Consider the following 27653-nt stretch of genomic DNA (forward strand, 5'->3'; position numbering starts at 1 on the left):
TCCATAGTTTGTGGAATTAGTTCAGTGTTGAGGCGAGTGAAGTTATCCACACTGGTTCAGGAACCTGATGGTTGAATGGTAATAACTGTTCCTGAACCTGGTGGTGTTGGACCCAAGGTTCCTGTACCTCCTTTCCAATGGTAGCAGTGAGAAGAGAGCATGGCCTGGATGGTGGGGGCCTGCATTCTTGTGGCAGTGCTCCTTGAGCTCAATGGTGCGACATGTCCTCTTGTGTAGTCAGTACTGGCAACTCTTTACAATGATTCAATAATATCAATACAGCTCAGTGCCTGTGTGCTTTTTGGGGGAGGTTGGAAACCGGGCTTATATAAATTGAGCTACCCGTTCTTAAAGTGGAGGTGCTGTTCCAGCTGGGCTGCACAGGAGGCTTCTTGTAACAGACACGGATGTGGAACGGTTGGAAGCTCTATTCTGACAGTAAAATGCTGGAGGAGGAATCATTTGCTATGGGTAAAACAAAGGGCATGAGTTTCCATGGGTAACACAAAAGCCAAAATATTTTCTGTGCCATCATCAGCTATCAGGAGCCTTGCTTTTTGTCTCCTAACATATCCGAACACCTCCAGTGTCACTGTTCCCAAAACCTCCTTCCTCAATCTCGTCTCTCGTAGCATTTGCACCACAATCCACACCACCTTCCACTCACATACTGCCCCACCCACTCATTTACTGTTTGAACCTTCATTTCCAGCTCACATCTTACTCTCTAACAATTTGATTAAGATTTGCATGTTTCAAGGACCTCCCAAGAAGTGCTTATCATACCCCTTTTTCACAGGAGTAGGATGTATATTAATACAAATGGGAATCCAAGAACACGTCTTCTCCCCTGAGCAGATCATCATGGGTCAAGTACAGCCATGAACATGGTGAATGACACCACTGGACTGAACATTGCAAGCAATGCCTTCATACCTTATCTTTCCTCATTGATTCTACAAGATAACCTACGTCTGTTTTCATCAGTCACTTCTCCTTCAACTCCCTTCCAGTCCTTTTTGTTTAGACATTGTTGTGGGATTCTGCAGATGCTGGAAATCCTGAGCAACATGCACAAAAGGCTGGAAGGATATAGGCAGCACCTGTGGAGGGAATAACCAGTCGACATTTTGGGCTGAGACCCTTCATTAGGAGCCTATATAGAATCCACACCAAGACCAGCAGACTCAAAAACAGTTACTTCTCTGAGCAATATGGCCGATCAACACCTCCAACCACTAATCACTCCTCCACATCTCCCACCAACACTCTGTTATCATTTCCTGTCAGAGTCACCTTATGTGCAGACTCTTATGCCTAGCATCACTTAAAGGGACCTACAATCAATCTATGTATATACGCTATCTTATGCATTTTTATTTATTGTGTTTATTTATTATTGTTCTTTATTTTATTGTGTTTTTTGGGCTGGAGCAGAACTGGAGTAATAATTACTTCACAAACAAGAGAAAATCTGCAGATGCTGTAAATCCAAACAACACACAATGGGCCAGACAGCATCTCTGGGAAAAGTACAGACGACGTTTCGGGCTGAGACCCTTCAGCAAGACTGGAGAAAAAAAGATGAGGAGTTTCACTCTCCCTTCCCCCACCTTTCAAATCTACTTCTCATCTTTTTCCCCCCAGTCCTGTCAAAGGGTCTTGGCCCTAAATGTTGAATGTACTTTTTTCCATAGATGTTGCCTGGCCTGCTGAGCTCCTCCAGCATTTTGTGTGTAATGATATTTTGTTCTCTGTTACACTTGTGAACTGGACATGACATTGAACAGTTATGAATCTTGAAATCTTGATTTTTCCTACACTGATCACTTCAAAAGTATTTTATTCAGTAAAGTGCTCAAGCCAATTCAAGGTCCTGAGAGTATTAAAAAGCAACAATTCTTGCAATTTTGCTTGGCACAAGACAAAGTAAATACGAGTAATGGCACACAGCTTATTGTTCTCTTATCCTGTTTTACTCTGTCCATCAGGCATAGAAAATTCTGTCATCTTTCTAATACACACCACAGTAGCCTGGCGGTTAGTGGAATGCTATTACAGCTCAGGGCGTTGTGGAGTTCAGAGTTCAATTGCGGCAGTCACATGGACAAAAAACTGTCGCATAAAATTTAAGGATAACTATGCCCTTCAGTGTAATAATCCATGTTGTCCACGTTTGATTTGAGGCTCAAGTTGTGATTCTGATAGGAAACGTAGCCTGGCCATAAATTCTTTAAAGAAAAGAAGGAAGTTCATATTGAGAAAGTAGATGCCCTGCCAAAATATCAACAGTGGGTATAGCCTCCCGCATAGTACTTTTCACCTCCCTCTCCTATCTACTTCTAAACACCTCTTTTGATTCTCTTCTCTTCCCCACTCCATCTTCCAGATTCAAAGACAAATCTGGCAGACCCCCGGCAAATGCAGTAAAATTGTTTTAAAACCAGCCAAAAGCAGCCCAGCAAAAACGTTGAATTAAAAATAATCCACAGAAGTCAGAATATTATGTACAAAAATATCAAAAGTTGGACAGTAGACTATAAAATTAAAAAAATAATGATATTCTCTATAGTGCCTGAGCATATTTTTAAAGAAGTTCAAAAGATGCTTGTTATAAGTATGTGGCATGGTTTGATGAATGACTGAGTTTATTTTATGGAAGTCAGGGCGAAGCCAGAACAAATGAAAATTTTGAACCTTTAATAGCATTCTTTATTCTAATATTCTAGATTTCAATAGTGGGACCATTTTTTTTGTCATGGAATTTTCAGTATTTTGCCTAAAAGAACACACTACACAAACAAATTTCAAGGTCAATAATTTCAGTACTGCAGGTGTACATAGTAAGATAAATTCACACCAAAACCTCCTTACTTCAACCTCTCCTTATAGATAGTAATTATTATAGGTGATATCTTCTTTAAATTGTACGCAGTAATTTAAATGACCTTGAATTGATCAATCTTCCATTTCCTTACTTCCAGGAGCCTTTATGATTCTTTTATGGTCCCCTGTACTGTTCTAATGAGCTTGTTAATTGAACTCCACATTTGCCCTTTGAGGACCACAGACCTTAAAATCAATCTGAAATATAGCAAAGTATTTGAAGTTTTCCTCTGTTAAAGGTGAGTTGATCCACAATATCCTTCGCATAATGTGCAGCAAAGACATTGCACTCTCTTCTACTATTGACTCCTCTCCAGCCTTCTGATAAAGTTGGAAGGTTACAGTACGAATTAAGTGAAGCACACTAACTACAAAGGAGTATTTGTCAGATGTGTACTAAAAAGAATCTGGAAGAACCTTTGCTTTCTTATCAATGTAGCCTCTGACAAACACCTGATTAGAGAACAGAGATAAATTTGAGTTGAGAGTTAAGGGGCAAAAGTTTAGGGGTAACACAAGGGGGAACTTCTTTACTCAGAGAGTGGTAGCTGTGTGGAACAAGCTTCCAGTAGAAGTGGTAGAGGCAGGTTCGATTTTGTCATTAAAAAAAAAATTGGATAGGTATATGGACAGAAAGGGAATGGAGGGTTATGGGCTGAGTGCAGGTAGATGGGACTAGGTCAGAGTAAGCATTTGGCACGGACTAGAAGGGCCAAGATGGCCTGTTTCCTTGCTGTAATTGTTGTATGGTTATATGGTTATAAATTACATTTGTAACAGAGATATATTTTGACTTATTATTTTCTTCACTATAGAAGCACACATTCCTTTAAACAATATAATTGACAAACAGCAACAGGGGGCTGCAATCATCACGAGAGGTCATTCATTGGTGAGGCTGTACAAGGTTTAAAAAGAGCTCGGGGCCTTTAGGAGCTTTTCAGCAGGCTGCAGTCATCGTGATCTATTAGGCACTTGGCAGGGTCCAATAAAAGGAAGAGAGGTGTCAGCGGCGCAGCCGTCGTTGGGATGGACAGTGTTAAAGTGGTCAGGCTTTGGCTCAACAGGCTTAGGCAAGAACAGGCACAGGCTAGAATTTAAGCTTAAGGTAGGGGTATAACAAGTGGAGGAAGAATGATAATTCAGGCAGTGGAATGCTCCTCCTACGAGATGTGGGGTTTTCAAGGCAGCTAACAGTCTCCCTGATTACTACATCTTCAGGAAGCACCCCCAACTTCAGCTCCTGACTGATAATGGACTATCCAGGAGGCTGAAAACCTCATAGATGATACTTTTACGGAGGTGATCATAACCAGAATGCAACAGTAGATAGTAGATAGGTGACTACCGGGAGAAGTAAGGGCAGTAAGCAGTCAGTGCAGATTTGCCCTCAGCAACAAGTATACACCTTTACATACTGGTGGGGGGGGGGGGGGGGGGAGGAAATGGCCTATCAGTGCACATCAGCAGCAGCCAGGCCAGTGAAACTGTGGCTCGCTCTAAGGCAAGTCAGGCAGCGGGCAGAGCGAAAGTGATAGGAGACCTGATAGTTAGGTGGATTGGACAGGAGATTCTCTGGCCACAGAAAAGAGACCAGTATGGTGTGTTGCCACCTAGGTGTTGGGGTCCGGGATTGTCTCGGTGCAGTTGCAGAAGATTCTCAGGAGGAAGTGTGATCAGTCGGAGGTTGACATGCACAGAAATGGGGAAAGGTCCTATGCAGTGAGTATAGGGAGAAGAACAGGGCCTCCAAAGCAGTCATCTCTGCATTATTCCCAGTACCACATGCTAGTCAGGGCAGCAATGAGATAACAGTACAGATGAATGAGGGGCTGAGGGAGTGGTACAGAGGACAGGGTTTCAGACTTCTGGATCATTGGAGTATCTTCTGAGGAAGTTATGCCTGTACAAAACAGGTCAGATTACACCTGAACCCGCGGATGGCCAATATCCTTGTGGGCAAGTTTGCCAGAGCTGTTGGGGAGAGTTCAAATTAATTAGTCAGAGGGATAGGAATGGGAGTGATGTGACTGAGGATTGGGCAATTGGTATAAAAGATACAGTGTGCAGTGAGACTGTGTGGAAGGACAGGGCAAAATTGCAGTCAGTGGGATGAGGTGAAGTGTATCATGGGGGCAAGATCGATAAGGGTGATGAATACAGGAGTGTAGGTATTGTATTTGAATGCACACAGTATATGGAATAAGGCAGGTGATCTTGTAGCATAGTTAGAGAGTGGCAGGTATGTTGTTGTGGGCATCACTGAGTTGTGGCTGGATTGTTGGGAGCCTAGCATCCAAGGATACACCTTGTAGCAAAAGGACAGGCAAGCAGGGAAAGGGGGTGGGATGGCTCTGATGGCAAAATGAAATCAAATCCTTCGAAAGAGGTGACATTAGATTGGAAGATGTAGAATTCTTGTGGGTAGAGTTAGGAAAATGCATGGATGGAAATATCCTGGCGTGAGTTATATTCAGGCACCCAAACTGCAGCCAGGATAAGAACATAAGAAATAGGAGCAGGAGTCGGCCATCTGGCCCGTTGAGCTTGCTCTGCTATTCAGTAAGATCATGGCTGATCTGACCATGGACTCATCTCCACCTACCTGCCTTTTTCCCATAAACCTTAATTCCCCAACTATACAAAAATCTATCCAACCTCGTCTTAAATATATTTACTGAGGTATCCTCCACTGCTTCATTGGGCAGAGAATTCCACAGATTCACCACTCTTTGGGAACAGTAGTTCCTTCTCATCTCCGTTCTAAATTTGTGGAGTGAAGGGAATTACAGGGGCATGAGAGAGGAGCTGGCCAAAGTTGACTGGAATGGAACACTATCAGGGATAATGGCAGAACAGCAATGGCTGGACTTTCTGGGGGCAATTTGGAAGACGCAGAATAGATACATGCCAAAGATGAAGAGGTACTCTGAAGGGAGGATGAGGCAGCCATGTCTGACAAGGGAAGTGAAAGATACAGTAAAAGTAAAGGAGAGGGCATATAGTATAGCAATATTATATTAGTGAGATGCTGAGGATTGGGAAGCTTTTAAAAATCTACAGTAGGCAACTAAAACAAACATAAGGAGAGAAAAGATGAAATATGAAGCTGAGTTTGCAAATAATATAAAAGGGGATACCAAAAGTTTTCTCAGATATATAAAGAGTAAAAGAGAGGTGAGAGTGGATATTGAACCGCTGGAAAATGATCAGTAATGGGGGACAAAGAAGTGGCGGACAAACTAATAAGCATAAACACAAAAAGTCTGTAGATGCTGGAAATCAAAAGCAATATACACAAAATGCTGGAGGAACTTATCAGGTCATGTAGCAACTATAGAAATGAATGAATTGTCAAAGTTTCAGGCCAAGACCCATTTTCAGGACAGAAAACGAAGGATGAAGATGCCAGAAGGAAGCTAGCTAGAAGGTGGTAGATGAAGCCAGGTGGGTGGGAAAAGTAACGGACTGGAGAAGGATGAATCTGTTAGGAGAGCAGAGTGCACCATAGGAGAAAGCGAAGGAGGAAGGAACCCAGCGGGATGTGTTAGGCAGGTGAGGAGGTAAAAGGCCAGAGTGGGGAATAAAAGTGGAGGAGAGGGGAAGGGGAAAAAATTACCATAAGGAGAAATCAATATTCATGTCATCAGGTTGGAGGCTACCCAGACGGAATATAAGATGTTGCTCCTCCACTGCTCTTATGCCAAGATGAGGCCATGGCTCGACGTGTTGGAATGGGAATGGGAATCAGATTTAAAATGTTTGGCCACTGAGAAGTTCTGCTTTTGGTGGGTGTAGTGGAGTTGCTGACGAAGCAGTCCCCCAAATTACAATGGGTCTCGCTAATGTAGAGGAGGCCGCATCGGTAGCACTGGACACAATGGACGACCCCAGCAGATTCGCAGGTGAAGTGTTGCTTCACTTGGAAGGACTGTTTGGGGACCTGAATGGAGGTGAAGGAGGTGAATAGTCAGGTGTAGCACTTAGGCACCTTGTAGGGATAAGCACCGGATGGAGAGATGATTGGACAAAGGAATCGTGGAGGGAGCGATCTCTGCTGAAAGCAGTAGGGGAGGGGGAGGTTGGAGGTGAAGATGTTACATAGGTCTTCTCTGTGGAAGACACTAGCAGTATGCCAGGAATTTAAGAGTGTCAGGGGCAGAAGTGAATGTAATTGCTATCACTAAGGAGAAGATGCTTGGGAAGCTGGGAGTTCTGAAGGTAGATAAATCACCTGGACCAGATAGAATACATTTCTGGGTTCTGAATTGATTGTGGAGGCATTGGTAATAATTTTTTAAGAATCACTAGTTTCCGGAATGGTCCTGGAGGACTAGAAAATCACAAACGTCACACCACTCTTTAAAAAGGGAGGGAGGCAGAATAATAGAAATTATAGGCTAGTTAGTGGTTGGGAAGATGTTGGAGTTCATTATTAAGGATGAGATTTTGGGGTACTTGGAGGTGCATGATAAAACAGGCCAAAATTAGCATGGGTTCTTTAAGGTGAAATCCTGCCTGATAAATCTCTTGGAATTATTGGAGCGAATAACAGGTACAATAGACAGAGTCAGTGGATATTGTGTACTTGGATTTTCAGAAGCCCTTTGATAAGGTGCCGCACATGAGGCTGCTTAACATGATAGGAGCTCATGGTATTACAGTGAAGATACTATCATGGAAAGAAGACTGGTTAACTGGCAGGAGGCAAAGAGTGGGAAGAAAAGGGGCCTATACTGGTAGGCTGCAAAATGACCATACCACCATAAGGCATAGGAGCAGAATTAGGCCATTCAACCCACTGAGTCCGCTCTGCCATTCCTCAGATCTCACTCAACCCCATTCACCCACCTTCTCGCCAAATCCTTTGATGCCCTGGCTGATCAGGAAATGATCAACTTCCGCTTTAAATATACACATGGACTTGGCCTCCACCGCAGTCTGTGGCAGAGCATTCCACAGATTTACTACTCTCTGGCTAAAAAAATTCCTCCTTACCTCTGTTCTAAAGGGTCACCCCTCAATTTTGAGGCTGTGCCCTCTAGCCCTGGATATCTCCACCATTGGAAACATCCTCTCCAGGGTCAGTAATGGGATCATTTCTTTTCACATCATATGCCTGTCATGGTCCAGATCGGTTCCCCTTTAGATTTAGTTAGGTTGTGATCCGGACCATTGACGCCTTGTTCCCTTTTAATTTCATTTCACGCGTCCCTTGAGCTTGGCAATCAAGGTAATCTACCCTCGACCCGAACCAGCAGCTTATAAGCCCCTGGCTTTAGACATTCGGGGCGAGAGTGTTAAGAAGCCTTCGCAAGTTGCTGCTGCCACTACTATGACAAACCAGAGTGATCCAGCCCGTATCGGAGTACCAGCAATTCACCTTCCGTCGCCAGAGTGATCCAGCCCGCATCGGAGTACCAGCAATTCACCTTCCGTCACCAGAGTGACCCAGCCTGCATCGGAGTACCAGCAATTCACCTTCCCTCACCAGAGTGACCCAGCCCACATCGGAGTACCAGCAATTCACCTTCCGTCACCAGAGTGACCCAGCCCGCATCGGAGTACCAGCAATTCACCTTCCCTCACCAGAGTGACCCAGCCCACATCGGAGTACCAGCAATTCACCTTCCGTCGCCAGAGTGATCCAGCCCGTATCGGAGTACCAGCGATTCACCTTCCGTCGCCAGAGTGACCCAGCCCACATCGGAGTACCAGCAATTCACCTTCCGTTACCAGAGTGATCCAGCCCGCATCGGAGTACCAGCAATTCACCTTCCGTCACCAGAGTGATTCAGCCCGCATCGGAGTACCAGCAATTCACCTTCCGTCACCAGAGTGATTCAGCCCGCATCGGAGTACCAGCAATTCACCTTCCGTCACCAGAGTGATCCAGCCCACATCGGAGTACCAGCAATTCACCTTCCGTCGCCAGAGTGACCCAGCCCACATCGGAGTACCAGCAATTCACCTTCCGTCACCAGAGTGATCCAGCCCGTATCGGAGTACCAGCAATTCACCTTCCATCACCAGAGTGATCCAGCCCATATCGGAGTACCAGCAATTCACCTTCCCTCACCAGAGTGACCCAGCCCACATCGGAGTACCAGCAATTCACCTTCCGTCGCCAGAGTGACCCAGCCCGCATCGGAGTACCAGCAATTCACCTTCCATCACCAGAGTGATCCAGCCCATATCGGAGTACCAGCAATTCACCTTCCCTCACCAGAGTGACCCAGCCCACATCGGAGTACCAGCAATTCACCTTCCGTCGCCAGAGTGACCCAGCCCGCATCGGAGTACCAGCAATTCACCTTCCGTCGCCAGAGTGACCCAGCCCGCATCGGAGTACCAGCAATTCACCTTCCGTCGCCAGAGTGACCCAGCCCGCATCGGAGTACCAGCAATTCACATTCCGTCGCCAGAGTGACCCAGCCCGCATCGGAGTACCAGCAATTCACCTTCCGTGGTCAGAGTGATCCAGCCCGCATCGGAGTACCAGCAATTCACCTTCTGTCACCAGAGTGACCCAGCCCGCATCGGAGTACCAGCAATTCACCTTCCCTCACCAGAGTGACCCAGCCCGCATCGGACTACCAGCAATTCACCTTCCGTCGCCAGAGTGGGTCCGGGCAAGGTCAATCTACCAGGGGTGAGTGGAAGGCGGAGTCCTGACTCGATGTTTATGCCCCTTGTCTGTGTCTACCCCCAAAGAAGAGTCCTGGTTCGGTGCCTGAGCTGAAGGCGGAGTCCCGGCTCGATGTCACGCCCCTTGTCCATGTCTACCCTTTGAAGAAGTCCTGGCTCGGTGCCTGAGTGGAAGGCGGAGTCCTGACTTGATGTTCCTACCCGTTGCCTCCGTCGGGGAGGTCCAGCTGGACTGCTGCTGCCCGGCGGGGGTTCTGCCCCTTCCTACCCGTTGCCTCCGTCGGGGAGGTCCGGCTGGACTGCTGCTGCCCGGCGGGAGTTCTGCCCCTTCCTACCCGTTGCCTCTGTCGGGCAGGTCCGGCCGGACTGCCGCTGCCCGGTGGGGTTCTGCCCCTTCCTACCTGTTGCCTCTGCCGGGCAGGTCTGGCCAGACTGCCGCTGCCTGGTGGGAGTTCCCCCCTTTCTACCTATTGCTCCGCAAGGGCTGTGGTGGTCCCAGTCCAAGGTCCACGGCTGGCCATGCTCCCCCCGTCCAAGTCCAAGGTCCGCGGCTGTCTGTGTTCCACCCTGTCCAAGTCCAAGGTCCGCGGCTGTCCATGCTCCCCCCGTCCAAGTCCAAGGTCCGTGGCTGTCCCAGTTCCCTGTTTCCAAGTCCCAGGTCCACGGTGATCCAAGCCCCTAGTCCCCTAGTCCAAGGTTCGTGTTCCTCTTTGTCCTCGATTTCCCGATCTTCTGTGTAGCGAGTAATAAACGCTATTTTATTGTACCTAAGAAAGACGTGTTTGTGTCCTGCGTGTGGGTCCTCTCCCAGCACCCTTGTCCCCACCTCGTCACAATGCCAATGATTTGGATGATGGAATTGATGGCTTTGTGGCCAAGCTTGCAGATAATAAAAAGATAGGTCAAGGGACAGGTAATGTTGAGAAAGCAGAAGGACTTAGACTGAATAGCAGAATGGGCAAAAAAAAGTGGCAGATGGAATATACTGTTGGGAAATGTATGATCATGCACTTTAGTAGAAGAAATAAAAGTGTAGAAAAGTCAATAATCTGAGGTGTCATGGGACTTGGGAATCCTTGTGCAGGATTCTCTAAAGATTAACTTGTAGGTTGAGTCAGTGATGAGGAAGGCAAATGCAATGTTAGAATTCATTTCAAGAGGACTAGAATGTAGCAGCAAGGGTGTGATGCTGAGATAAGGCATTATAAAGATAAGATCTTATGAAGATAAGGCATTGGTCAGAAGGCACTTGGAATATTGTGAGCAGTTTTGGGCCCCTTATCTAAGAAAAGATGTGTTAGCATTGGAGAGGGCCCAGAGAAGGTTCACGAAAATTATTCTGAGAATTAAAGGGTTAATGTATGAGGACTGTTTGATAGTTCTGGGTCTGTATTTGCTGGAGTTCAATAGAATGAAGTAGTATCTCATTAACACCTACTGAATATTGAAAGGCCTAATAGAGTGGACGTGGAGATGATTATATCCTATACTGGGTGAATATAGGACCAGAGAGAGTCTCCGAATAGAGATATGTTCATTTAGAACAGAAACTGGGAGAAACTTCTTTAGTTAGAGGGTGGTGAATCTGTGCAATTCATTGCCACATACGGACTGGAGGCCAAAGCATTGAGTATATTTAAAATGGAGGTTGATAGGATGATTAGTTAGGACATCAAAGAGTACGGGAAGAAGTGTGGCTTGAGAGGGATAAATCAGCCATGATGGAATGGTGGAGCAGACTTAGCAGCCTAATTCAGCTCCTATGTCTTATGGTCTTATTCTGATGTGAACATAAATAGTCTTATCCAGCTGTAAGTTTAAAAGGTGAACTAACATTACTAGTGGTTAGCAAGCGAATGACTTGCTAGTGCTGTTAGGCCACTGTTCAGATACATTCCTGGAGGCTATGACTCACAGGGGCTAACACGAATGAAAGGGAATAACAAGCAATAAGAAAAGTTGTGACTTTGGTCAAGTCAGGAAAGAAGTATTTTTTTAATTTTCTGAAATAACTTCGGTCCTGGGTTATAGGGATTCACCATGGAAGATGAATCCTCGGTTTTCGTTTCGTAAGTCATTTGTCACAAGAGTATTTTAGCATGTATAAGGTTGCTAGATTGTACATTCAGAGTTTCCACCAGTGAATGCCAATAATGTGCTTAATTTTGACAGCAGGACAGACTGAATGTAGAGTATTCCCACTGCCAAAATGATTTATGTTTTTTCTGAACAAGTGGGCACAACACATATCAACATAAAAAGGGCAGATTAAAAAGGTCAGGGTGTCAGGGCTGGATGTGAGGGACAGGCCGGTTCAAGTCAGTGCTCTGCGAAGCTTACTTGTCTCTGCACTGAACTGAAACCGTGGTCTGCAACTAATGAGCTTCTGAATCATGAACTTCAGTTCTGAATTCTATTTGCTTACTTTTATTGTTTGCACAATTTGTTTTTTTTCTCTGAACCTTGGGCGTTCGATTGTTTTCTTTTGTTTTAATGATTTTTTTTTGTTTTGTGGCTGCTCGTAAGGAGACGAATCTCAAGATTGTATTAAGTGTATATACTTTGATAATAAATGTACTTTGAATTTTGCTCTGAGAAATCCCTAGAAACTGAATTTTGCAATGTTATGTTTTGAGAACTCTCTGATCTTAACTCAATAAAAATCATTGAAAAAGAAAAATTGAGAACCCATTGTGAAGTAATGAACTTCTGGCATGAAAACAGGAAATGTTGGAAAAACTCACCAGGTCGGTCAGCATCTGTGGTAAAAGAACCAGTTAATATTTCAGGTCTGAAACTCTTCATCCAATGTTAACAGTTTCTTTTTTCACAACCAACTGAGTTTTTTCAGCATTTTCTGTTGTTGTTTCAGTCTCCAAAGTCTGCAGTTTCTTTTGGATTTTCATTTTCTTTCTGGGCATCACAGACAACAAAATGACCAGCTATTATTCTGAATTTTTTGCTACTCCAAAAAAGGATTATGAATTCTGGACATCAGGAAATGAGACAGAAAGTGTCAGAAGTGAGGATTTAATGAAAAATTCTGAACATTTATCCATCTGTGGGTTTGCTATGCAATTTGAATCTTTGAAAACATTTAATGCATGAGATTTCACTTGTAGACTGTTGATATGTATTTAAATACATATTAATAGTCTAGTTATACTTTATTTTTCTTAAATGAGCTTACTAAATGTAGCAGAATTCATATCATATTTGAAAAGAGCAAGTATGATGTTTGCTGTGAACCCTTTTATCAGTCTACATAATGGACTGAAACATTAAATAAAAGATGATCTGTTTTCTGTTTAATAATACAACAATGCAAGCTTAATGTAAAAAAGAATGTAAAAGCAAAATAAAATGAATACAAACCGTTTTAACTACCAGTTTTAAAACTGGGTTATATGCTAACTTAATCGATTTCTCAGTGATGCCTCAAATTTCTAACTGTAACGCTGGCACACTGAAAATCTGACTTAGTAGAAGCTGAAGCTTCCCTGCCCTCAACAGGGCACTTTGCAAGTTCTCAGCTGAGTTCGTTAATAGAGCACTGTGCACTGCGCAAGGGGGAAAGAGGAGTGAGATAAACACAACAGGACCAATTCTGCTTTGTGGAAGGATAGCCTCATTACAGAGTGCAGTGACTCGAACCACAGAGTACTCACTTATCCAGTACAGAATCAAATTCTGAATTCATTGGATGAATCTGATGTCTACATTCACATGTACTTTCATGAGCTGTTACATTGTGGAAAAATATTACTGTGCATGACCTCGGCGGCTTGGTGCTGCATGGTGGTTTTGTTTCAAATCATCTGGAGTGCAAGAATAAACCTTTAACAATTGAGTTAAAGGCAAAATGAAACAAGGGGGATTTCACTCTACTTGGGTAACCGGGCAGACACAACACGGATATCTGGAATGGAAAGAGCGAGGTGGAAGATGGATGATTGCTGTCATCAGCCTTGGCTTTGCTTGCCTTCTCCAGCTGCCTAAATGGATTGGCATCACTTTAGGGTTTAGATTGGTTCAAATTTTGTTATGAGGCTCACTAAAACAAGTGTGATAAGAGATGGGCAATTCTGTTCTCTCTGTGGGATACAATATTAGGACGGCTAAAAAATATAAGCAGAAACCAGGACTCAAAGCATTACCATGTGACTGGGAGGGAGGAAAATCTTTACAACCTGCCATCAAAGGTTCTCCTTATTGCTTGCACAATGATGATGTCTGTGGTAATTTTTCTCCTCTCTCTTTGGGTAGGATTTCAAACCTGCATAAAGTCATGCAGAGGCCAAAGACTAGTGTTGGTTGCAGCGGATAGTGAGGTCAGCTGAAAAAATCACCGGGGTCTCCCTTCCTGCCATTACGGACATTTACACTACACACTGCATCTGCAAAGCTAACAGTATTATGAAGGACCCCATGCACCCCTCATACAAACTCTTCCGCCTCCTGCCGTCTGGGAAAAGACACCAAAGCATTCCGGCCCTCACGACCAGACTATGTAACAGTTTCTTCCCCCAAGCTATCAGACTCCTCAATACCCAGAGCCTGGACTGACACCTTACTGCCCTATTGTCTTGTTTATTATTTATTGTAATGCCTGCACTGTTTTGTGCACTTTATGCAGTCCTGGGTAGGTCTGTAGTCTAGCGTAGTTTTTTTCTGTGTTGTTTTTTATGTAGCTCAGTCTAGATCTCGTACTGTGTCATAAACACCATGGTCCCGAAAAAACATTGTCTCATTTTAACTATGTACTGTACCAGCAGTTATGGTCGAAATGACAATAAAATACGACGACTTGACTAATGCCACCAGGAGAGATATTTGTTTGCACCTGGTGTGAGTGAGTTGTGCCATTCACTTTTCAGCAGCTGCATGTATTATCTGCACCTAATTTTGGAAGATGCACACACCCCAGTGTTATTTCATGGTTGGACATCTTAAAGTGGTAATTCTAAACTGTAGCTGTCGTTTCAAATCTTTAGATTGCTTAGAGTGCGAAGTTCGGCACGAGCAGTTATGCCATTTTTCTGAAGACGACTATGAGATAGTTAGGAAGTGAATAAATGAGGAGAATAATGGACTATCTGGAGAAATTGTGAAAACCTCAACTAATTAATTTAATCTGTTCCACCTTGGTTGTTCAGCTGATCCCATTCCTTATCTGCTACAATGGGCCTTGAATTGCAAGTAATCTTGTAGTCATTTACATATTAAATTGATGAGGCTGTTCCAAAACACTTAAAAAACTCAATGGGGTTGATAGGCCAAGTGGCTACCTTCTGCATAGTAGTAGATCAAGAGTGTTATGAAAATTAATTGGGACATGACTGGATTTTGAGGTTGTAATCTCCGACTGGGTTACAGTTCTAACTAGCCAGACAAGTGTGGTTCATGGGTCTACACAGTGAATGCTGGCTAAATATTTTACCATGGTGATTCATCCAAGCCAAGCCAGACTTTGATGAAGACAAGTGTAAATGTAGTCTGTAGTAGGAACTGGAGCACAATGAAACTGAGGAAAACCACTGGTTGGTTTTTCAGGGCCTGATGAAGGACCTCGGCCTGAAATGCCAACTGTTTATTCCACTCCATGCATGCTGCCTGACCAGATGAGTTCCTTCAGCATTTTGTGTGTTACTCTGGATTTCCAGCATCTACAGAATCTTGTGTATTTATGGGGTTGATTTTTGATATGGCTCTTTCTCTCTTTAACGTGGATTTTTTTGGTGTCTGTACTCACTTGGGAGAAAGACATAGAGTCCATCAAAGTGAGACAAAGCAACAACAAAGTCATGGATCCTATACAGATTACAGAGGACAAAGTGTTTGCTGTCTTGAGGCAAATTAGGGTGGATAAATCTTAAGGTTCCTTTGGCCTTGTGGTAGGCTACTGCAGAAATTGTAGGGGTCCTAGCAGAGAAATTTAAAACATCCTTAGCAACAGTGAAGTACTGGAGGATTGGATGATAGCTAATGTTGTTCCATTGTTTAAAAAAAGATCTCAAAATAAACTGCAAAATTATAGGCTGGTGAGCCTGACATCAATAGCAGGTAAATTATTGTAAGGTATTTCAATAGGCCGGATACATAAGCATTTGAATAGACAGGGTTTAATTAAGGATAGTCAACATGGCAATGTGCGTGGTAAGTCATGTCCAACCAATCTCATATAGAGTTTTTTGAGAAAGTTACCAGGAAAGTTGATGAAGGCAAGGCAGTGGATATTATCTACATGGACTTTATTAAGGCATTTGACAGGTCCTACATGGGAGGTTGGTCAAGAAAGTTTGGTTGCTTGGCATTCAGGATGAGGTAGTATATTGAATTAGACATTGGCTTTCTGGGAAAAGTCAGAGAGCAGTTGCCTCTCTGACTGGGGGTCTGTGACTGGTGGTGTGATGCGGGGATCAATGCTGGATCCATTGTGAAGTAAACTGGATCAGCGAGTTTGTGGATGACACCAAGATTGGGGACATTGTAGACGGCGAGGAATGCTACCAAAGTTTGCAATGTATGAGGTGTTAAAGTTTAGGAAGACAATCAGGGTAGGACTTAAACGGTGAGCAGTAGGAGACTGAGGACTGCAGTAAAACAGAGGGTTCTGGGAATACCGCTCCATAATTTATTAAAAGTGGTGTCACAGGTAAATAGGATTATAAAGAAAGATTTTGGCACACCGACCTTCATAAATCAAAGTACTGAGTACAGGAGTTCGGATGTTATGTTGAAGTTGTATAAGATGTTGGTGAGGCCTAATTTGGAGTATTAGTTGCAGTTCTGTTCACCTACTCATAGGAAGGCTATCAATAAAATTGAAAGAATGCAGAGAAAATTTACAAGGATGTTACTAGGACTTGAGGACCTGAGTTATAGAGAAAGGTTGAATAGGTTAGGACTTTATTCCCTGGAGTGTAGCAGAATGAGGGGAGATTTGATAGAGGTGTATAAAATTATGAGGGATATAGATAGGCTAAATGCAAGCAGGAAAAAATTAAATCTGCAATTCCGATTTCCCAATATGTTGAAGGCCCCTTCCAGATGCTCAGTGAATTCCAAAATCACTGCAGAAAATGGTTGAACTAAATAAGAAATACTTAAAATACAGGCACAGATTGCTGGAAGAGCTTAGCAGGTCAAGCAGCGTCTATGGAAAGGAATAAAGAAGTGACCTTTCGGCCAAGACCTTTTATGAGGTCTGAAAAGGAAGAGGGAAGAAGCTAGAATAAAAAGGTGTGGTCAGGTGAGGGGAGGGGAGATGGAGTGAGAAGCTGGAGGTGTTATACAGAGGGGGTAAAGGGCACAAATAGGTCTTAGTTGTGAATTACACTTATTTTATATGTATTTCTGAAAGCAAGATGGCCTGGCCCAAACTGTTCTGACATAACTGCTAGAATTTTGATTTTGCATCGTAAAGATATTGAGGTAGATTTACCGGGTTACTTCTCATTGCTCCTCCCACAGCTCTCACGGCTTTTGAATTGCCTGCAAGGGTTGCTAGCTGCTTGTAGGAAATCATTTCTCCAAATTTCACATCATTTAGCAGAGTAGTCAGCACGTTGCAAGTGAAGGTAGCTGAAGAAAGCAAAGAGAACAATTACCAGGTGGTTCACAACTTTCAACTGTTTCATAAAGACTCCCTGACCAATTTAATATTAACGAGCTCAAGCCATTTGACCAATGAAAAGGCCAATTGTAAAAGAAATTCTTTTAAAATTATTGAAACCACTTCTGTAGCTGAATTCAATAACCTTGCAAAAGGAATCAATGATTCTGCTGCAAAATTAACCTAAAAAAGATTGCCTACACCGATTAAAGGTTATAAAGAAACTAAAAATGTTAATACATTCAGCAGATCAGTGTCTGTGGAAGGGCAAAAAAAGTTTCATCAGAACTACAAAAGAGAGGAGTTATAGAATAAAGGGAAGTTCCATTGGGTCTTAAGTTGGTGCAGGCAGTTTTTCAAAGAATAAATCCATCTAATATCATACAGCTCTCATTGTGGGGGAAAAGCTCCTTTCAATGCACACGGGCACTTCCATTGTATCCGAGATAATGACTGGCAGACCACAGTTGGTGTGGCTTCAGAGCTGTGTGTCAGACATGGCTATAAGCAGCACTGGGGCCCCACAGGGACTGCATGGCTCCCTTCCTGTTTACCCTGTATACCTCATACTTTACTGAGGTATGTCATCTACAGAAATTCTCTGATGACTCAGCAATAGTCGGATGCATAAAGGGAGGACAGAAGGATGCATACAGGGCCCTGGTGAAGGACTTTGTCAAATGGTGCAAAGTGAATCATCTGCAGCTCAACGTCATCAAGGCAAAGGAGATGTTGACAGATTTTAGGAAGATTAAACCTGCATTGCTCCCTGTTACTATTGATGTTGAGGACCTACAAGTACCTGGGTGACAAACTTTAGTGGAGCACCAACCCAGACACTGTGCACAAGAAGGGCCAGTGTCGCCTCAACTTCCTGAGGAGACTGAGGTCCTTTGGAGTATGCAGGCCTCTCCTTCACATATTCTACCAGTCTATTGTTGCCAGTACAACCTTCTATGCGGTGGTGTACAGGGGCAATGGCATCAACATGGGTGATGCTAAATGGCTCAATAAACTGATTAGAAAGGCTGGCTCTGTTATAAGGGTCAAACTGGACACACTGGAGGCTGAGATAGAACAAAGGACCCTACGAAAAATCCTGGCAATTCTGAACAATGTTTCTTACCCTCTGCATGCCACCTTTGCTGAACAGATGAGCAATTTTAGTAATAGACTAAGACAACTGCGTTGCTCCAAAGAGCGCTATATGAGGTCATTCTTACCCTCGGTCATTAGGCTCTATAATGAGTCAACCTATAGCCGTGGAAGTGATGACCCTCTCCTGTTAGACTGTTTGTGGTAACCTCTTTTTTATTCTTTCAACTTCTCTTCTAATATTTATATTTGTGGCACTGTAATTTCCTTTGGGATCAATAAAGTATCTATCTATCTATTTACCACATTGGAAATCCTGGTGGATGAGGTGGAAGTTAAGTCAGATGTACTGCTTTCAGAGGGGATTATCCCCACATTGAGCACAGAAATATTGCAAACAGATTTGGGGAGCATTAACAAGAGCAGATGACGTTGTCAGGATATAGATGCAGTATTACAAGACTACTTCATATGAATGACCAAGTTCAAAGTAGGTAAACTGTAATCCTACAAATCACTACCAGTATCACAAATAGTTCACATCACCACCTCCACATCACTCACATTCTGAATGTGTTCAGATCTAACATTCGGAAGCATCACAGCACCCACAATTAGAGGTTCGTTCTAAGCAATGCACCCACAAATTATTTAAAACCAACTAAACAGACTATAGAACATTCACTGCCACTATGCCTCCTTGGTTTCAAAGGTACATTTAATGTCAGAGATATGTATATAATATTCATCCTGAAATGCTTTTTCTTTGCAACCATCCACGAAAAAGAGAGGAGTGCTCCCAAAGAATGAATGACAGTTAAATGTTAGAACCCCAAAGCTCCCCCTAGCTCACCTCCCTCCCGCGCGCAAGCGGCAGCAAGCAACGATCCCCCCACCCCCCACCAGCAAAAAAAAGCATTGGCACCCACCACCGAGCACTCTAACGTGCAGCAAAGCATTAATAAAGACACAGACTTGCAGTATCTCAAAGACTACTCGTTCACTCTTTATTCAACATACCACAGGCGCTCTCTCTCCCTAATAAGGGAGAAAAGGGTGTCTCCATTTCACTTCCTTGGGCAGAACAAGGCAGTGCATACCACAGACAACAAGTAAGAGGAGGAAGAGAGATGGGCTTCTACTTTAATTCCATTGGTGGAGACAGTTTGACTTTGTGATATTGTTTCTAGTTCTGTGGTGTGCATTGAGACTGAAACCTCATACCTGATTTTACCTCTCACTTCCAAACATTCCCTCAACCCAAAACTTCTGTTTAAGCATCTTCCCTTTACTTTCAACCTGTTTACCACATCATAATCTTACTCTTTGTGATTCTTTTTGGTAGGTTCCCAAGAACTGCAAACTGTTCAGTCTGTACACGGAAAGTAAGAAAGCACTCACATCGACAGTGACTAGATGGACAAAATGGACTAGACTGAACTCCTGCCTCAGCAAGGACCTGGACCCATTGCAATTTGGCTATCGTCATAATAGGTCAACGGCAGACACAATCTCAATGGCTCTCCACATGGCCTTAGACCACCTGAACAATGCAAACACATATGTCAGGGCACTGTTCATTGACTACAGCTTAGCATTTATTACCATCATTCCCACAATCCTGATTGAGAAGTTGCAGAACCTGGGCCTCTGTACCTCCCTCTGCAAATGGATCCTTGACTTCCTAACCACAAGGCCACAATCTGTGCAGATTGGTGATAACATATCCTCCTCGCTTAACTGCATATGTGTGTATGTCTTTTATATGTATATATAATATATATATATATACACACACACATATACACATACACACACATATCTAAAATTAGTAAATATCAAAGATTTATAAGTATTCTGACATGAAAAGTTATTATTATTGAATATGTATGTAAAAATAAACTAGCTATTTAGGCAATATTTTTTAAGTAATAATTTTTTAGGCAAATGTTTTTTCTTAAATGCTATATCATATATGTAAATTCTATGTGGCGATAAAGAGCATGTATTCATGTAGAAAAGCGAATTGAATTTCCTTTCAAAACATGGTACATATCAGGGATTTAATGGGAGTTGCAGTGGTAGACTTTACACATTCTCACCCCACTGCAGAGACTGCAGCCTTCGTGTCAGGTTTTATAAGTATTATAACACATGTAGGTCAGCAGAAGCAGCCTCCCCTGCTGCGGACTCGCTGTTCGGCCATGTTGCAGGCAGCTCTGCCCAATCTGCAGTCTGTGATTTGGGGCTGAGTGTGCAATAGGACTCAAGGTGTGACCGGTGATTTGTGTGTGGTCAAGGAGGAGCAGAGATAACAATCGACTCCACACACACACACACACACACACACACACACACACACACACACACACACACACACACACACACACACACACACACACACACACACACACAGCTGTTTTATAGCCTAATTTGCATCATCTGGCATACTTTCCCACTCATTTCATACAAGCTTCTAATTAAGGCCTTTCCACCATGAAGCACCAGTAAGGAATGTAACGGAATACTTTCCACTTGTCAAACACGGCAACTCCAACAACTGTCGAGAAGTTCTACCCATCCAGATCAAAGCCACTCCATCAACCACCCTAAACATTCATTCCCTTTGCTACAGGGACACATGACAGAGATGCTTCTACCTCATCTTCCTGCTCCTCAGTTTACCATGCATATCCAAGCAATGGTTGCCCTTTCACAAAGATGGGGCAGATGAACAGTGAACAGAAAACCTTTAGGACTTAACACCTGCACAGCAGAGCACCAGCACACAAATGGTCCGCTCTATCATACTGCATGTGGGAGCTTTGCAGCCTCTGTACACGTACTGTTCGCATGTGCATAGGCTGAGTACCAGTTGCGTCAAGCTCATCTTCATGGGATACCTTTGGCATTTCACACTGCCTCAGATGCAGCTGGTCCAGTGGGCTGCCTCACATTGAAGGAATCAAGTGAATGGAGTTCCTTTCAACTCCAGTGGAGAGCAACATTGACATGCAGTAACATAATTTCCTAATGAGCAATTCCACCAGCAAGGTTGATCATATCAAGTTCCATTCTTCATTCTATCACTATATCACACATTGTATAGATATTTAATAAGAACACATGGAGATACTTTCATAATATCACAGATGGTGATTGCATCAATTGGTCATTCTTTGCTCTTACTTATGACATAATCAGATCATAAATGTATATTGACATAGTCATGGAAACAGAACAAAATCTCTCCTTCAAATTTAGCAGAATGGAAAGTATGCTGTTCAAACCTGTCTTCCACTGTACAGGAGCTTAAACTACATGCATGGATGATTAGAACATGACACCTTCCACTGCCAGGAATCTGCTATTGCTGAGAAAAATGCCCTCACTCGTGATCTTCAACTTGAGAAAGGAAAAACTGCAGGTCTGTGTTTCAACTTCTATCCAGCTTCATTACAACCTTTAACATGCAGTTGGTTTGCCACATGCACTGGCCTACGCTTTTGCAGAAAAGCACCAGATTCATTATTTATTCCTCATACTTTGTTATTCTCTTTGTTTTTATATAGGGTTCCATATTCTGGACTCACAGGGAAATTTTTGCCACGAAGAATGAGGGTAGCTTTGACTTTCAGTCTATTATTTAAAAAAGAACCAACTGTGATGTATAAGATCTTTGCCAAACTAGGCCTAAGTCTGTGTAACTCAGAACAATTAAAAATGCGCCATTCCAACGTACCAGAAATACAGAGGTTTACTGACATTTGCGTAGAGATTAATGCTTTGTTTGACCCTTCTCTTAAAATTATGTGGCTAAGCAAATCAAGAGTGGAAATGAAGGTCAACAATGCAAATATTCTAGGCACTGTTCCCAAGATTGTAATTGGCAGTGAAACAGTGAAGAAATTATCTTAGACAGCCATGGAAAGCTATGTCAGACAAGAAATTACAACCACAAAAAGTAAGAAGAAAACTTATACTAAAAAACAAATAACATGCATTTCTATCACACCTTCCAAAGTTGCAGGCCACTCATAAGGAACTTACTAAACTTCAACTGTGGAAGGGAAGGAATCTTGAAATTTTGTTCTTTCCTCAGTGGAATTCTGAGCAGCACACCCTTAAGTAATTTACAGAGCGGGATAACGCTGACCAGCAATTTTGCAGATGGGAAAGTATGGGATGAATTTTGTGGGAAGTATAAAGACTGTCATATAGAGCATTTTCTGGGGCGAAGGTTCAGTATTGTTTTGCATAACATGCCAGTTATTTGCACAAGGTAACATTTTACTAAAGAAATCTTGTGAATCACCAAAGTGACATTGCTGATTAAATGAAGAATCTTTGTCTGGGCTGCATTTGCAAGAATCATTAAATGAACCAGAAAGGACAAAGGCTTGCAGTTACCCAAAGCATATTTTTACCTCTGTATCACAGATTATATTAATAACTCAGCCCTCAAGTGGTTACTGCACTTATAACCTCCGGACCCATGCCGCCAATGGATAGGAATGGAACCAGGACTGGAATGGAAATGAGGAACACGTCTAAGGTTCGAATGTGCTTGTCAGAGAGGAAAGGTCTGCAGGTGACAGACGCAATATGAAGAAGGATTCAGAGTGAAAGTCTGAAGTCACATTCACTAGAGGAAGAACAGTACTGTGCAAAAGTCTTTGGCACAGACTTTTACACAGTTCTGTAGGTGTTATCATCTTGTCTCTGACTCACAATTCCTTTCAGAAAATACTTGGTCCGTTATTCTAGTGGTTTGCAAAGAGATTTGATAGAGCAGAGCAAGAGGCCTAAGGCGGTAAAATAAGAGGGAAAATGAGGACTGCAATTGCATTGGTAGGTTACAGGAAGTGGGATCATGACCCCAAACTGAACAAAAGTGTTTTGCCTTCTTTCTTCCTCTTTGGACTTCTTAATGTAAAGTGAACAGAGCAAAATCAGCAAGTTCTTGCCTTTGCTCCTTGAAATATTCATTTTCGAACAACTCACTTCTACTTCATTTCCCTTTCAGAACACCCAACATTAATTGATTTTCCAATATCATTTGTCAGACTGAAGAAGTCTTCACACTTTGCTTTTGCTCCTCGTCTCAGCGTTTTAAATGATGTTTACAGGTTGCAAAATCCATCAGATGCCTTTTCTTTGGTAGGACATATGTACTTTTAACCTTTACTAAGTGTCCTTCACTGTTTGCATTGGTGAGACTTATAAAAGGACTTTCCTGTCTCCAGTGTACCCCTCTGACCAAAGGATTATAACTGTGAATATGAACCTATCCTTTTTGTTTCACATCCTGTCAGTATCCTTGTGCAGTTCCCCATCAGCTCAACACAGGGGAGATGCAAATAAATTACAAGCAGCTCATGATTCCCTGTTCTGTCACCCAACATCATCACTTGGATTCTGTGTGCAAGCATATAACATACAAACAGTGAATGCGCAGTGCACAAGGGAGAGAGGGTGCGAGAGGGGGAACCGGAGAGATAGATGATAGGTAGATATGGAGTCACTGCCCAGACCATCACAGGCAAAAACACTCCCCATCACTGAGCGCATTTATAAGGAGTGCTGCCACAAGAAAGCAGCATCCATCATCAAAGACACCTGTCATCCATCTCTCTTCTCACTCCTACTATCGGGCAGGAGGTCCAGGAGCTACAGATTACACACCACCAGGCTCAGGAACAGTTATTAGTTGCACCCATAAGGTGTCTGAACCTGTGTGCAGAACTTCACTCACCTCAACACTGAACTGACTCGAAACCTACAGACTCACTTTCAAGTACTTTACAACTCATGCTCTCAGTATGATTTATTTACCTTTTTTATTATTTGCACACTGGTTGTTTGTCAGTCTTTGCCATGTATGATTTTTTCATAACTGTTGTATTTGTTTATTTTTCCTGTGGATGGCTGTAAGAAAATGAATCTCATGATATATATGTACTTTGATAATAAACTTACTTTGACTTTGACTGAAACACAGCTACCAATTGCCTATTTGTATCACTAGCTGCGCCTGCATGCATGCTTTTAGCACACAGATTGCCGAACTTCCCCCTTTCACATTTTACTATAATTCAGATAATAGTTTACGTTCCTGTTATTCCCACCAAAGTGGATGTTCTCACCTTTATATCACATTTGCCATGTACCTGTCCACCCTCTGAACTTGTTCAAATTGAATAGGAATCAGTATGAAAATCAGGTTTAATATCACGTATATGTTGTGACATTTGTTGTTATGTGCCAGTAGTACATTGCAATACATAACTAAAACTGTAAATTACAGTAAGAAGTGTGTACACATTTTAATAGTTAAATTAAATAAGTAGTGCAAGAAGGGAAAAACACAAAGTAGTGAGTTCATGAATTCAATGTCCATTCAGAAATCTGATGGCAGAGGGGAAGAAACTGTTTCTGAATCACTGAATCGGTGCTTTCAGGCTCCTGTACCTCCTCCTTGATGGTAGCAATGAGAGAGAGAATGTCCTGGGCGATGGGGGTCCTTAATGTTGCCTTTTTGAGGCAGTGCTCCTTGAAGATGTCCTGAATGTTGGGGAGGCTAGTGCCCATGATGGAACTGGCTGAGTTTACAACTTTCTGCAGCTTATTTCAATTCTGTGCATTGGCCTCTCCATGCCAGATGGTGATGCAGCCAGTTAGAATGCTCTCCTGGTACATCTGAAGAAATCTGCAAGTGTCTTCGGTGACATTCCAAAGCTCCACAAACTCCTAAGTAGAGCTGCTCTCATGGCTTCTTTGTAGCTGCATTGAATTAAACTGTATTGACTTTATTACTTACATCCTTCACATACATGAGGAGTAAAAATCTTTACCTTATGTCTCCATTCAAATGTACAATTATGGTAATTTATAATAAATATTATATACAACAGGATAGTCAATATAACATAGAAATAAAATTGTGTCACCATGAATGAATCAGTCTGATGGCCTGGTGGAAGAAACTGTCCCGGAGCCTGTTGGTCCTGGCTTTTATGCTGCAGAACTGTTTCCTTGAACAGTTTGTGGTTGCGGTGACTCGGGTCCCCAATGATCCTTTGGGCCCTTTTTACCCATCTGTCTTTGTAAATATCCTGAATATTGGGAAGTTCACATCTACAGATGCACTGGGCTGTCCGCACCACACTGTAGAGTTCTGCAATTGAGGAAGTTACAGTTCCCATATAGAAAGCTCTTAGGATCTGGGGGCGCCCATACCAAACTTCTTCAACTGTCTAAGGTGAAAGAGGCACTGTTGTGTGTTATTCACCACACAGCCGGTATGTACAGATCACGTGAGATCCTCGGTGATGTTTATGCCAAAGAACTTAAAGCTGTTTACCCAATCAACCCCAGATCCATTGATGTCTATAGGGGTTAGCCTGTCTCCATTCCTCCTGTAGTCCACAACCAGCTCCTTTGTTTTTGCGACATTAAGGGAGAGGTTGTTATTTTGACACCGCTGTGTCAAGGTGATGTCTTCCATTCTGCAGGCTGCCTTATTATTATTTGAGATTAGGTCGATCAGTGCAGTGTTGTCAGCAAATTAAATTAACAGATTGGAGCTGAAGGTGGCGACACAGTCATGGGTATATAGAGAGTAAAGGAAGGGGTTTAGTACACAGCCCTGAGGGGCACTGTGTTGAGAGTCAGAGGGGCAGATGTGAGTGAGCCCACTCTTACCACTTGCTGGCATTCTGACAGGAAGTCCAGGATCCAGCTGCACAAGGCAGGGTGAAGGCCAAGGTCTCTGGAGCTTTTTGTCGAGCCCGGAGGGAATTGTGGTGTTGAATGCTGAACTGTAGTCCAAGAACAGCGTTCTCACATAAGCACCCTTCTTCTCCGGATGTGTAAGGATGGAGTGCAGAGCTTTGGCTATTGCGTCCTCTGTCGATCGGTTGTGTCGGTCCCAGGACAGATCCTCAGAGAGGTGGACACTCAGGAACTTGAAATTGCTCACACCCATTCCACTTGTGATCCCTCGATGTGGTCTGATGTGTGTTCCCTTGTCTTACCCTTTCTGGAGTCCACAATCAGTTCTTTGGTCTTACTGACATTCAGTGCAAAGTTGTTGCTGCACAACCGTTCAATCGGCTTATCTATCTTGCTCCTGTACGTCTTCTAATCACCACCTGAAAATCTACAAACAATAGCTGTCATCAGCAAATTTATAGATGGCATCTGAGTTGTGCCTAGCCACACAGACATCAGGTTGAGCAGTGAGCTAAGCATACATCCTTGAGGTTTACCAGCGTTGATTATCATCAAGATGGAGATTTTTCCGATCTGCACAGACCGTGATCTTCCAGCGAGGAAGTCGAGGACACAGTTGTAGAGAGGGAGGTACAGAGGCCTAGAGTTTGTAGCTTTTTGATCAGAACTGTAGGAATAATTGTGTTAAACACTGAGATGTAAACAAAAAAGAGGCCTAACATAAATATTAGCATTGTTCGGGTGATCCAGGGCCATGTGAAGATCCAATGAGATTGCACCTGCCATAGACCTTTTGTGGTGATGGACAAATTGCCTTGGGGCCAGGTCCTTGCTGAGGCAGGAATTGATTCCAGCCACAACCAACCTCTCAAAGCATATCATCGCTGTACTTGTGAGTGCTACTGGATGAAAGTTGTTAAAGCAGCTCACCCTGCTCTTCTTGGGCACTGGTATGATTGTTGCTTAAAGACCTTCTTTATATCCATCACAAGGCTCACCCTCCTAACCAGCTCACCATCTTGGAGATATTCCCACGTCCAAATCGTTAATATATATATTGAATAACTGGGGTCCCAGCAATGATCCTTGTGGTACCTCATTCATCACTAGCTGTAACTCGGTGAAAGATCTGTTAATTCCTGCTCTTGGTTTCCAATCAGCCAACTACTTTTCTGTTTGTAACAGCACCTTAGCCCTTTAGCTTTGTGGGACCTTGTCAAAAGCTTTCTGAAAGTTCAAATACATTACTTCCACTGCTTCTTCCTCATCTACCAGCTAATGATATGTTCAAAAAAAATTCCCATAAATCCGTCAAGCATGTTTCCTTTTACAAATCCACATTGACTTTTTACCGATCCTGCCACTCACCTCCAAGTGCACTGCAATTACAGCTTTAACAATGGACTCCAGCATTTTCCCTGTCACCAAAGTCAGGCTAGCCAGTTTCTACAACAACACACATGAAATGCTGGTGGAACACAGCAGGCCAGGCAGCATCTATAAGGAGAAGCACTGTCGACGTTTTGGGCCGAGACCCTTAGTCAGGACTAACCAAAAGGAAAGATAGTAAGAGATTTGAAAGTAGAGGGGGGAGGGGGAAATGTGAAATGACAGGAGAAGACCGGAGGGGGTGGGATGAAGCTAAGAGCTGGAAAGGTGATTGGCAAAAGTGATA

General features: G+C 43.1%; 1 protein-coding gene across 1 annotated transcript in view; it reads right to left on the bottom strand.

The window, feature by feature from the left end:
• Positions 1-27653, bottom strand: part of mgmt (O-6-methylguanine-DNA methyltransferase) — a 405239-nt gene that overhangs the window by 22253 nt on the left and 355333 nt on the right. The window contains exon 6 of the mRNA XM_073027569.1: positions 16979-17118. Coding sequence (XP_072883670.1) covers positions 16979-17118 — 140 coding nt within the window. The remainder of the gene's footprint in view (positions 1-16978; positions 17119-27653) is intronic.

The sequence above is a fragment of the Hemitrygon akajei genome, chromosome 23, assembly GCF_048418815.1.
Source record: "Hemitrygon akajei chromosome 23, sHemAka1.3, whole genome shotgun sequence".
Taxonomy (NCBI): Eukaryota; Metazoa; Chordata; class Chondrichthyes; order Myliobatiformes; family Dasyatidae; genus Hemitrygon; species Hemitrygon akajei.